The sequence below is a fragment of the Eretmochelys imbricata genome, chromosome 11 (genome assembly GCF_965152235.1).
Source record: "Eretmochelys imbricata isolate rEreImb1 chromosome 11, rEreImb1.hap1, whole genome shotgun sequence".
Taxonomy (NCBI): Eukaryota; Metazoa; Chordata; order Testudines; family Cheloniidae; genus Eretmochelys; species Eretmochelys imbricata.
The window spans coordinates 63,270,437-63,282,849 of NC_135582.1; the positions used below are offsets into that span (position 1 = coordinate 63,270,437).

A 12,413-nucleotide genomic window follows, 5' to 3' on the forward strand; every position below is an offset into this window, starting at 1 on the left:
TCAGCCCTTTATAAAAACAACGGACCTTTGAGGTGTTTCAAGATGAAAACCTCAGCCCGTCTTCCCATCATCCTCCCCCACCAAATTCTTTTCTTTAAAAAGAAAAAGGCATTTGTAATACCCTTCTTCATTGGCCAGTATTAGGAAAAAAATATTTCAAATACCACTTTATGTAGATCAGAAAGCACCCTTTGCCTTACCTTCAGTAACCTAGAGACTATATATTTGGAGTGGTGAACTCCTCACATCAGAATTCAACTTGGCATTTTGATTTCTCTGCTCTTTCTCAAAACACTTGTGGCTTATATCAGATATAAAAACAAAACAGAAACACCTACTGCAAGCCAGCACATCTGACACAGAATATTTAATCAGGGTACCCTAAAACCTATCTGCTATCATTCAAGAAAGATCAATACAGGAGTCACTCTTTGAGACCATAAAGCCGTCTCGTTAAAGTGGAAAACCAGGGCTGACTGAACACAGAGAATGTCATCCTAGCCAAAGAAGGACCAGAAAGCATTGCTGTACAATAGCCCAAACTGAATTTGAGGCAAAGAGCATAGCCTCTTCACATGGCTCTGTGTGGATAGAATTCTTTCACCTGGAAGTATCACAATTCCTAGAGCTCCAATTCAGGAAACATCTCTATTCAGGAAAGCACTGAGGCACATGCTTTAACTCCCACTGAAGTCAGTGGAGTTAAGCAAATGTTTAAGTGTTTTACTGACCTGGGACCTAAAGGGCTGATCATACATTCACTGAAGCCAATGGCAAAGCTCCCATTAACTTTAACCGTGCGGGATCAGAACCTAGGCTAAGAGACTGACTCTGTATGGAAAGATCCTGTAGAACCACACAGAGGTGAAACCTGAAGGGTTCTCTAGATATGACTCAAAAAGCCTACGGAGTAATCACCTTTTTAAAAAAAAACTTCTAGAGAAAGAATATGGCACTTAAATTCAACAGCGTGGTTTAAAGAGAACCTATAGAAAGCTTATCACTTCCTATTCAATAGGACTTTCCCATATGCCATATTTTTTCATAGGAAACTAGGTAGATTCCTCTTCAGATTTTGTTTGTACAGAACCATGTGACATCCACTTATCCCAAAGTTCCCAGCCACAGAAGCCATTAAAAGGACTTTTATAAGCTATTTCAGTCGGCACCTAAATCACTGTCACACTGACCCCATACCCATCCACCTCTCACCGCACCCCCGCAACCCGAGGCACAAGCAACCTCTAAGTTGCGTCGCAGCTTCATTGCTCTCATACTGCGCAGACATGCAGGATTGCCAACTCTGGCAATTTTATTGCCCATCTCACAATATATGATATTTCTCTTGAAGTACCAGCTCTTAGAGGTATGTGGTTATGTGAGAATATCAGCTTTCATGTTTCTAAGAAACGAATACAATTCTAGCTTTCATGGCTGTGCAGAAAAGCCTGCAAACATGACCTAGTTACACACAAAGGGCTCCGAAGCAGAAGAACCTCCCATTTTTAATCTCATGACTTTGGGGGGCCCTGACACGTGCTACAGTATTGGAGTGGGAGGTAAGTTTCTGGTAAGAGTAGCAAGGTATAGAGTTCTCTAAACTGGTATTAATCTCCTCTAAGCCCTAGGCAGGGAGAGTGGTGTAACCAGTCTTGCTCAGTTTTTGTACACCCTGAAGCAATCTTATTCACTCTGACCACTGCACTTTGCTTCCCCAATTACTTGTTTTCAAATGCACAAAAAAAAAAAAAAGAGAACAAAAGCCATTCACAGCACACCTTTCTACCCATCCAATCCACACAATGCAAAAGGTTTCGCCAAACAAGCACTACATAGGAATTCCATTAGACAGTGAAGGCAGCCTCTCCACTGGTAACGTGTCAGAGACAAAGCAGTTTCTGATTTGATGCTTTCCATATCTTCCTTCCCTCACCCCCAACCACCCTTTTTCATACTTCCTTACTCACATGGCAGCTCTTAGTAGCTGTAGTTGAGGGGGATGGTTTTGCAGAGCAGTGTGTGTTTTCCAGCCTGACATGGAAGGCAATATATCATTACAAACAAGTTTTAACCAGTTCATTGGCTGAATTAAAGCCTTGTAGGGCCAGCTGTGCTTTGGCCAATGCATTGGTAAAGCAACTGTGCAGTTGCAGGAGAAGAACGAAAACCGGGAGCTTTTCATCGCCCGCTGCACGGTTGAAAGAGAACCAGCATGAAGGTTCTAAGTAACCTCAAACCATTCAGGGACAGCAGGTTCCTAAATTAGGGACAAGAAGGAACTGGCACGAAAGTGGAAGCCTCACACAGAGCCAAGCCTTACACTTTGCAGGGCAACAGACAACTGGGCCCAAGCCTCCAGGAAAAGGGGTAGGGAGTCAAGTGAGACAATCAGCAGCCTCCCTCTTCGTTCCTACCAGCAGCAGAAAATCGGATGGCGAGTTGATTCCTGGCGATCTAGCGTGGGGGTGAGGAACACTCAGTGGACTGCAGAACCTGGAAAGGACGGGGAGCCCAAAAGAGCAGGGCTCCAAGTGGTTGCTTGCACATGGAAAGGAGCATTGTCCATTTAAATGTCACATTATTAAAACCAAACTACGAACAGCGCATTAGCTTATTAGAAGCGGAAGCATTTTTGAAAATCTAATTTACTTGTCATCCTCGGTACATTTCTCCCAGCAGGGCAATCAAAAGCCAGCAAAGGCACTTTCACTTTCATCAGTAGTCACTTTCACTTTCAGTTAACATGGCTGGAACACTGCCACATTGGCCCTGCAAAAACAGCAGCTGGGCTGGGTTCTTTGTTTTGTTTTTCTTTAAAATGCTGCTTCCCATGGGAATATTTCTATTGATAGTAGGCTTTGTAAGAGCTATACTTATTTGCTAAGTCTAAATTCGTGGCCAAACAGACTTGATGGCATTGCCCCTTTAACGCTGACCTTGGGATACTTGTACATAAGAGAAGAATTTATAAATCCGGATAGTTATTGGAACATCTTGGAACAATTTTCTGTGTGCCAATATCCTTTTCCTTCACATCCCTCCTGAAAATCCATTTTGTCCACAAGGCCCTTCTATGCTCTGCCACTACTCTTCAATTCGGGTTTCTGTCAGAACTGTTCCCCTGTGTATCCTTTTTTTATGATTTTTAGGCCCCTGTTCTGCAGTTGGATCCAAGGCTGCCCAGAGCTTTGGCGATTCAGCTGCGGGTCCGGAGCTTTAAACTCTTCAAGGCATGGAATTTCTAAATCAGGATTGGATGTTTTTCTAAGAGAGAAGCTCTGGTCCAAACAGGAATTATTTCAGGGAAGTTCTGTGACCTGTGTTAGACAGGAGGGCAGAGTAGGTGATCACAGTGGTCCCTTCTGGCCTTGGAATCTGTGACTTGGGTGATTTAAGTATTTACCCAAAGTCCTAATTTTTAAAGGTGCTTAATTACTGTTGACTTTTAATGAGACTTAGGAGCCTCAGTGACTTAAGCGCTTTTGAAAATTATATCCTTTATCTTTTTGCATGTTTTAGAGAATGCCATATGTGCCCTTATCGCTCTCTCTAAGCAATATGTGCAGTGCACAGACAATTACATACAAGAGTGTCAAGGTGTGGAACCGTTCTGGATTAGAAGGGGGTACCTTCGATTTACAGAAAGGGGGAAAGTAAGTACCCATCCCAATCAAAAACTTTAAATACCATAGCATGTTGAAAGATCAATAGATTGGGTTTTTTCGGGGTCTGACATAAGTTTCCTACTCACCACCTTCCTTTATAGCTCAACCTCTCTGCAAAATTTATGTCAAGTTATTCTACCTGCTAATGATGTCATAGACTAATTACATAAATTCTGGGAGGTGGGGCAGTGGAGGTGGGGTATTAAGCTTACATGTAAGAACAATTTTTTAGCCAGAGGCAAGATTGTGAGCACTGCTGAGAGCTATTAGAGATGGGGAGCTGTCCCACAGTTTCAGCAGATATCAGTCCAACGAACATAGGAAATTAAACACCGGAAATATAGTGTAGTACGTCTCAGAAGGAGCTAGCTATCTCAGGTCTGCATCACTGCAGTGTCTGTGCACCTCCCAGTCTTTATCCTCACAATTCCCCTGGGCACTAGGGCAGTGCTGTTATCCCCACTGTACAGATGGGGAACTGAGGCACAGAGAGATTAAGTGACTTGCCGAAGGTCACACAGAAAGCCTGTGGTGGAGCAGAAATTGAACACAGGCCTCACACAGGCTCTCACACTCACCACTGGACCATCCTTCCTTACAAGCTAATGTTGGGCATATAATGGCTGATAGTCTACATAGGGCCTGATCTGCTGCCATTCCCTCTTCCGTAGGTTGTAGGCACTGCCCCAAGGGCTTACAACCTGTCTCTTGCCATGTTGCCAACTTGGGTAACTTCACTGAGTCTCAGAACACGTGGTGTGTTTTCTTAAAGCTCCAGCTCGTGGAATCATGTAATTATCTGAGAATCTCAGTGTGCAAAGAATATATAAAAAATTAAGCCCACGACATAAAGGCAGTTAACTTCAACACTGTAGGGTCAAGGGCATAGTGCGCCTTTACAAAACATTTGGGTTAAACACACGCATTCTCCAACTAAGTCAAAATCAGGGGTGGGTGGGGGAGAGAAGGAGCTCTTTCCTCAACAGATTTTAGTTACTGGGCCAACTGAACTCCTTAGTCCTGACCCCAAACACACACTCATTCTAACCAAGATGACGGCTGATATCACTAGCAGACACTAATGGAGACTTAGGAAATGGACACTTTCTGGGAGAACTTTAAGGTTCAAGGCAGGGGGTAGAAATCACAGAAATGACGCTCGTTGTTCCCGGGCCGTGCCTGCCCACTCCTATTGGAAAGGATGGAGTGGGTACGTTTTGCAGGTTTATAGAAGAAGCTGTAGCATAGGATGATAGTCATAAGGCACCTGTAAGTACCGGGGGGATGGTGTGTGTTAAGGAGAGAGAGAGAGTGAGAGCACCACCATTCTTACAAAGCTCCATTATCACCTGTTTGGTTTGGCTTTATGGTCCTGATCCAGTGTCCATTGCAGTCCATGGAAAAACTCTCATGGACTCCAGTTGGCTTTGAATTACCCCCTTTGTGGATGAGGGCCAACTGTCCAAATGCGACAGGCTTAACCTGGAATAAAATCTGTATCTTCTACTCTGTCACTTAATTTACTGAACCCTAATGCCGTACTCTCCTGAGAAGATGAACAAGCTGCCTTCTTCTCTATAACAAAGAATTAAAAATAACTTTATATAGTTACAGATTTAAATGGAAGCTGCTTCCTCCCCATGTCCCTGTGAAATATGTGCTAATAGAGAATAGGGTTCCCCTCAATGGAGAACCATGTAATAAGGCCTCAAAGGATTCAACAATATACAGAAAAATATTAAAGACAATTCACCTCCAGCCTGAAAAGCCAAAACGTGAAGCTATAACTGCATGGAACTGATAATCTGCTGCCATTTCAAAATGATAGTACCTCTTTGTAGTCTGTGTTTATTGTATATGTGCGTGTGTGTGTATTGAGAGTGAGAGAAAGAGATGGTTAAGTATATATACACAATCTCATATTACAATAGGTTACGTATATATATGTGTTTCAGAGTAGCAGCCGTGTTAGTCTGTATCTGCAAAAAGAAAAGGAGGACTTCTGGCACCTTAGAGACTAACCAATTTATTTGAGCATAAGCTTTCATGAGCTACCGCTCACTTAATCGGATGCATGCAGTGGAAAATACAGTGGGGAGATTTTATATACACACAGAACATGAAACAATGGGTGTTACCATACACACTGTAACGAGAGTGATCAAGTAAGGTGAGCTATTACCAGCAGGAGAGAAAAAGAGCCTTTTGTAGTGATAATCAAGGTGGGCCATTTCCAGCAGTTGACAAGAACGTGTGAGGAACAGTAGGGAGGGGAAACAAACATGGGGAAATAGTTTTACTTTGTGTAATGACACATCCACTCCCAGTCTTTATTCAAGCCTAATGTAATGGTGTCCAGTTTGCAAATCAATTCCAATCCAGCAGTCTCTCGTTGGAGTTTTTTTTTCTCTCTTGCTGGTAATAGCTCACACTACCTGATCACTCTTGTTAAAGTGTCTATGGTAACACCCACTGTTTCATGTTCTCTGCATACATAAAATCTCCCCACTGTATTTTCCACTGCATGCATCTGATGAAGTGGGCTGTAGCTCACGAAAGCTTATGCTCAAATAAATTTGTTAGTCTCTACGGTGCCACAAGTACTCCTTATATATATATATATATATATATATATATGTATGTGTATGTGTGTATATATATATATATAGTTTCCATATTATTTTTTTTAAAAGCACAAATACTCATTTGATTTCATGACCATGAGCTTCCACTTTAAAAAAAATATGCATTTTGTAATTGTATCTTTTTAACTATACTAAATAATAGAAAATATTTTCTTATTTAGTACTTACACTATTAAAAGAAATACATTTACCCAATCTGAAGATCACACCCAAGTCACACATTAAATCAGCTATTTTACCCTTTTTATGGGGTTTGCAGGTCTCCTTTGTGTCTCTACACATTTATACCAGCAATACTAAATGCCAAGAAGTAATAACATAAAGCAATGTTTTCTGTAACTAAGGGACGCAGAAAATGATATGAACAGTGGCTCCAGTTTGCTGATTTGATTTTTTGTAATTTTTTTTTGGGGGGGGAGGGGTTTACAGGAGCCTGTTTTCAGTTCATTTAGCAGACAGTGAGCCTGTATACCGGTATTGAACATGGCTCACAGTCCAAATATATTGCATCACACATGTGGCTGTTCTTGGAAGTCAACCATTTCTGCAAGTTATCCTCAGGAGGCCTGATGTACTATAAGCACTTAGAAATGTGTTTCACTGTGACTGGAACCAAGATGAAATAGCAATATTAGAAGAGATGGTTTAGTTTATGTAGTGGCCATTAAACTAGAACAATGAGGACAGTGGGGAGGTAGGAACATTCTACAATGTAATTTATTCCTTTCCAGTAGCAGTGGAAGTTTTTCCTTCAGGCCTGAAACTGACCCCATCTGCCAAATATAAATCAGAATCAACAACTAACAGAGTTCTGCTAGATTAGTCACATCATAATAAAATACTGCACTTACACAGCACAAGGATCTCAAAGCACTTTCCTGGTATTAAACTATTTAGCCTCACAATGCCCCAGTGAGTATTATTAAGTATTATCATCACTCATTTAACAGAGAGGAAAACATTGGCACAAAGATTTGCTCAAGGACACACTGGGGGACAGAGGAAGGGTGTCTACAGCAGAGCCAACCCTCCCCCCAGATCTCTTGAGTCCCAGTCCTATGTCTCAGCTCATCCTTTCTTCCTGTTCTAGTGTAAGAGGAACCAAAGCTTAGTTCATCTAAGAACTAATGAATCATCCCAGAGAGAAGGAATTCAAATCAGAGTATAAGCATCAGCCCCTATGTTTGGAACCATAGTTCTTTTTATCAGAAGAAGAGATCCTGTTTCCAGTCCTCCTGGCCAACAGGATCTATGACCCCACCCCTGACAAAACCTGGGAGAATGGGAAGGGCTTGACACCCAAACTCTGCTAATTGCAGAATTCCCCTGGAAGCGTGAGGCCATAAGCATGGAGACCCTGTGCCTCAGCCCATCCTCCAGGCTCCCCATCTCTGACAGCAGGGGTCCACTTTAGTCACATTACCAAAGTCTTCCATGCCAGAGGCTATCCCTTGGGGTCCTCCTTTAAGGGGATGAGGGGCCTTGTAGAAAAAGGAATGCAGCCCCAGGCTGTTCCCTGACTCTTTCCCCACTAGTGGATCCTGCACCCTGGGAAGTTCTTCCTAAGGCCCAAAGAAGGATGGGGTGGTTGTCATGGGGCAGCGGATGCCTCCTTCCAATGGAGGTGCACATCTGCTAGTGGATGATCCCCTCTGCACACAGCTCACCTAGTCCTTTGTCTTCACAGGATCAGGCAGATCCTTCCGAACCCCTTCCCTCCACTGGGGGTAACATGCTGTGGATCAAAGGCACCTCCTGGCCTTTTATTGTTTGAAACACACTTTTCACAGCCTCTACAGCTCTCATTCGATATTCCAAGAGTGCCAGAGCTGGTGAATACCTCACCATAACAGTGCACGTGAACCCAGCGTTCGTTACAGCATAGGACAGGCAGGGAGGATTCATGCCGGCTCAGGCTTCCCCCTCTGAACAGGCTCCTAAGTCATAGGAATGGATACCAAGGAAGGGGGTTCAAATGAGAGCCACAGCGACACACTAGCGGGCTATTTACAGAATCCGTCTGAGCTACCAGGCAGTTGAAAGACACCCTGGGCCTGATTTTTAAACATTCTGAGCCCCTACCACATCTATTGTCGGTGCAATAACAATATCATGGTAACTAGTGGTCCAGATCCTGCATTCCTTGCTCAGGCAAAATTCCCGTTGATCTGAGGGGAGTTTTGCCTGACCAAAAGATCAGGCCTGAAGGAACTGCAACATTAGTTAACAAGAATTAGGTACCAAAGATTACACCCCCACATAAAAATGTACATGAAAATAACCTGAACACACAGTACCTTCAGATTCCATCTTAAATTTCAAACACACAAGCCTTCCCATGTTTACAGTTCAAGCTATGTTCTCCCCCCCTTGAAATCCACACATATAAATACATTTTTAATCGCCTCCTACCAAAAATCTGTTCATTTTGCACTTACAGGTTGGGCTGTCTAATGACTGTCCTATTTTAACTTCCAACAGTAATTAAGAGAAGCACAGATACGAAACTTCCTCTCACTTCTGTTGTGGGGGAGGAGGAGGGGAGATCGGTTGAGTGCATGCAAGTGTTTAGCAACCAGCCTGAGCCGTCACTGCAATTAGTGATGCACATTTCATAATCGGAAACGCTAGCAGTTGCATGCAACTGTCCCTACTATACACTTCATCAAGCAGTCACAAAACACTAGGCCAAACTAGGGACAAAAGGAAGAAGGTTGTGTCAACAATTTCAGGTAGCTTTAGGGTAACACTATCAACAGCCCAGATGTGTCTTTATAGTATAGAAGGAGATATCACTCACAAGGAGTTTTTAAACTGGCACCCACTAACCTCTCTACCACCAGTGTTATAAGAATGTTAAACAAGAAACAACTTTTGCTGACAATGTGATAAAGAATCTTGCTCTTCACCCTCACAACCATACTGTTGCCCTCTTAAACGATACTAGAATAATCTTCCAAAACGCTGCTGCACTGCTGGTGGAAGAGGTAATATTCTGGATCGTTACTGTAGTATTTATATCGCACCGGGTTTTCATTTGAAGATGTTAGAATGATCGATTCAAGAGCTTTCATTTAAAATTAAGGCTGCTACTTTACATTCTTGGGGGGCTCCATGGAATGGATTACTGCCCAGGAAGAGGAGAGGAAAAGACAGACTTTACTAGTTAGCTGTCTCCCAAAAGCAAGGTCTCCAGATTACCACTTTTAAAGGGAAACAAATGGAAAACACACACACACAAAAGCTTTTTAACCTAAGATTATGACTGAAAGAGATTACCCCTGAAAGAGATTAGGAAGAAAAAACACCTCCCTTTTTCAGTTGGTTTACTTTGTACATTTTTACACCTTGTGCACCACTCAGTTTCACTGTTCCCTGTGTCAGCCAGGTTTCCCCCAGTTGCTTGCATGGAGACTTCACACAGCAACAGGGGAGGAAAAACATTATAAAAATAGGATGTACTATAAAACAACAAGAATTGGCCAGGGGACTGAGGGGAAGAGGTAGCGCGTGAAAAAGGTTTTAGCTCCTTTCCTAAAAATTGGCTAGATTTTTTAAGTGATGGTGTTCCTTTAAAATGTAGCTCTCACAAGAGGATTGCTTTGATACACTATTGCAGAAAGTGAAATGCTTCCCTTCCTTGTATGAAGTCAGGCAGCAGTAGACAAAAAGTATCACATACAGTATCTGCCTTAGGCATGCTGGCTATGTCAACAGATTATCTCACATTGAACTGTCTAGACTGTTATTAATATGCAACTGATTCAACAGCAAGGACAATGCAGAATTAAATGGGGATTCTAAAATGAAATCATATTAACCTCTTCAGTTTAATTTAGCATGTTAAAAGTCTAAAGGAAACCAGATGTGACCATCACCGAGGTGCACACTGAATATTAACAACAAAAAAGTGTTTCCCCCTTTGGAGTATTAAGCAAAGTTGGACTGTCCAGTTGCGAATGAAATCTGAAAATGTTTGCCCTGTGGCTGCCAGTAAGCCTTTCATAAAAGAAAGCTGAAGCCAAAATAATTTTACTAGGTAAATCTCCCAAGTATCCAAGCACAGCCAAGTAGGTAGCAGTGCCACAGATTGTCCTGGAGTCCTATCATCCACCCAGAAACAAAAACAAAAAATCCTACCGCCCACTTACTAGAGAACTAACACACACTAGCCTTGTGCTGGCAAATATTGCACTGGATCAATGCAAAATGAAATCCAGCCCTCATTAGTCTTAACCTGCTTCTGTCCTGGGGTATGTAAGTTACATTAGCGCCACATGCCATTCTACCCACACCTGACCATTCATATAGACTTGTCGATTTTTTTAAGAGACACTAATTTACAGAATGTTGACAATCTGACTAACCTGTAATCATATCAAGCAATACAGTAGCTTAGCTCTTCTCCTGCTATAAGGAGGAGTCCCCTGTTTTTTCCTCCAGTAGATAGTTATTTAGGGTCGGTTTGCATTTGGGCTGGTCATGACTTTTACACATCTTGCCCATTTCTCTACAAACTACTCTTCCCCTTGATATTATTTAGGCATGTCACCCATCACTTTTAATGTATCCATAATACCAGATTGCCACCTTCAGAAGTACTCCAGTTCCTTCTGCATATTAACCCTATAGTGTCTCAATGCACCCTGGTGGCTGAAACCAGCCTGAAGTGTTATTGTCTTAAGCCAGTTTAAGATACAAAAACAAGTTTCATCTGTCCAGAACAATTCAAAAAGAAGTCATCTTTCTTACTCCAGATTTCACTGACTGTATTTTGCTATTGATACCATTTCCACCCCCAGCGCATCTCTAAATTAAGGTAGGATTTTTATTGACACATACTAATTACCTGAAAAAAAGAATGATCTATTCAGCTTCCACCAGCTGCCAGTTGTCAACACTGGCTGGAACAAGTGAGCAAAGAACAAAAAAAATCACTAAGCTTTACAAATAATCATAAAAAACAAAACCCAAAGAATTTCACCGGATCTGAGATACTGCCTGGTGTGTTTATATGACTGAATGCAGACAGCTTTGAATGGAGGGCTCTGTCTCTAATTGCAAAAAAAAAAAATATTAAGGTGTTAGCCCCGCACAGAAAAAAACCTCCAAATTAAGTATTAAAGAAAAATAAAATAAAATCAGAAATGCAGCCTCGACGCACCGACTGTCTGCACTTAAAAGATTTACAGGAGTAATTTAAATGGTTCACCTGCTGCCAGTTTTCCTCCAAGGATGGCAAAGCTGAGAAGTAGCCGGTGTCGTGGACAAGCTGTAGTTCCTGGAATATACTATAACTAGCCAACACATCCATGCTGCTGCTGAGCAAAACCCTTTTGTTTTGTTTTGTGTTTGTTTGTTTGTGGTGGGGTTTTGTTTGTGATCATAAAAAACAACAATAGATCCAATGTCCCTTTTTTTGTTTTGTTTTGTTTCTGTCACACTGTAAAAAAAAAATCAATTCAGGAAAGAGAGGGGAGGAAAAAAAAAACCCCAGTGAGAATGGCTAGATGCACCCAATATGTACAGTGCAAACAGCAGCCAGCAAAAGCGGGGGGACTCTTCCACTTGTAGTAAATGCAAGTCCCTTCCAGGGGTCTAATCACTCCACTTCTTGGACCAGGAAGGGGGAATGCAAACTCCCTGACACGAAACTGCCATCTATTTCTGCATTGCTGCTCGCTGCTCAATGCAATCTTTGCTCTTTATTTTTGGGAGGTTGCATTTTTTTTTTCTCGCGATCGCTTTTTTTCTCAGCCCCCATTGTCCCCCCCCCTTTCAAAGCCAACCCCCCCCCCCTCAATCCTGCAAGCTCAGAGCCCCCCCTTCTCTTCGTCCCCCTCCCCTCCCATCTTTTCTCCGCGCAGCCGTCAGCTCTTGAAGGAAGCTGTCCATTAAGACAACGCGTGACCATGTAAGGCGAAGAGGGGGTGGTGGGGGGAGCCCATGAAGTCACTGAAGCCCAATGAAGGCCAAAGAGAAGGGGCCGGAGGCGGAGCCTGGCACGGAAGGGCCCTGCGGATTGGATGGGGGTTGATCTCCCCGCTGCCTTACAAGGCAGTGTAAGGCGAGCTATTTTTAGAGGGCTATATAAGGGGCGCAC

General features: G+C 42.7%; 1 protein-coding gene across 2 annotated transcripts in view; it reads right to left on the bottom strand.

The window, feature by feature from the left end:
• Positions 1–11,724, bottom strand: part of KLF7 (KLF transcription factor 7) — a 66,566-nt gene extending 54,842 nt beyond the window's left edge. For both annotated transcript variants that reach the window (XM_077830076.1, XM_077830077.1), the window contains exon 1: positions 11,523–11,724. In XM_077830076.1, the coding sequence (XP_077686202.1) occupies positions 11,523–11,624 (102 nt within the window). In that variant the 5' untranslated portion in view covers positions 11,625–11,724. The remainder of the gene's footprint in view (positions 1–11,522) is intronic.
• Between the last annotated feature and the right edge of the window lie 689 nt (positions 11,725–12,413).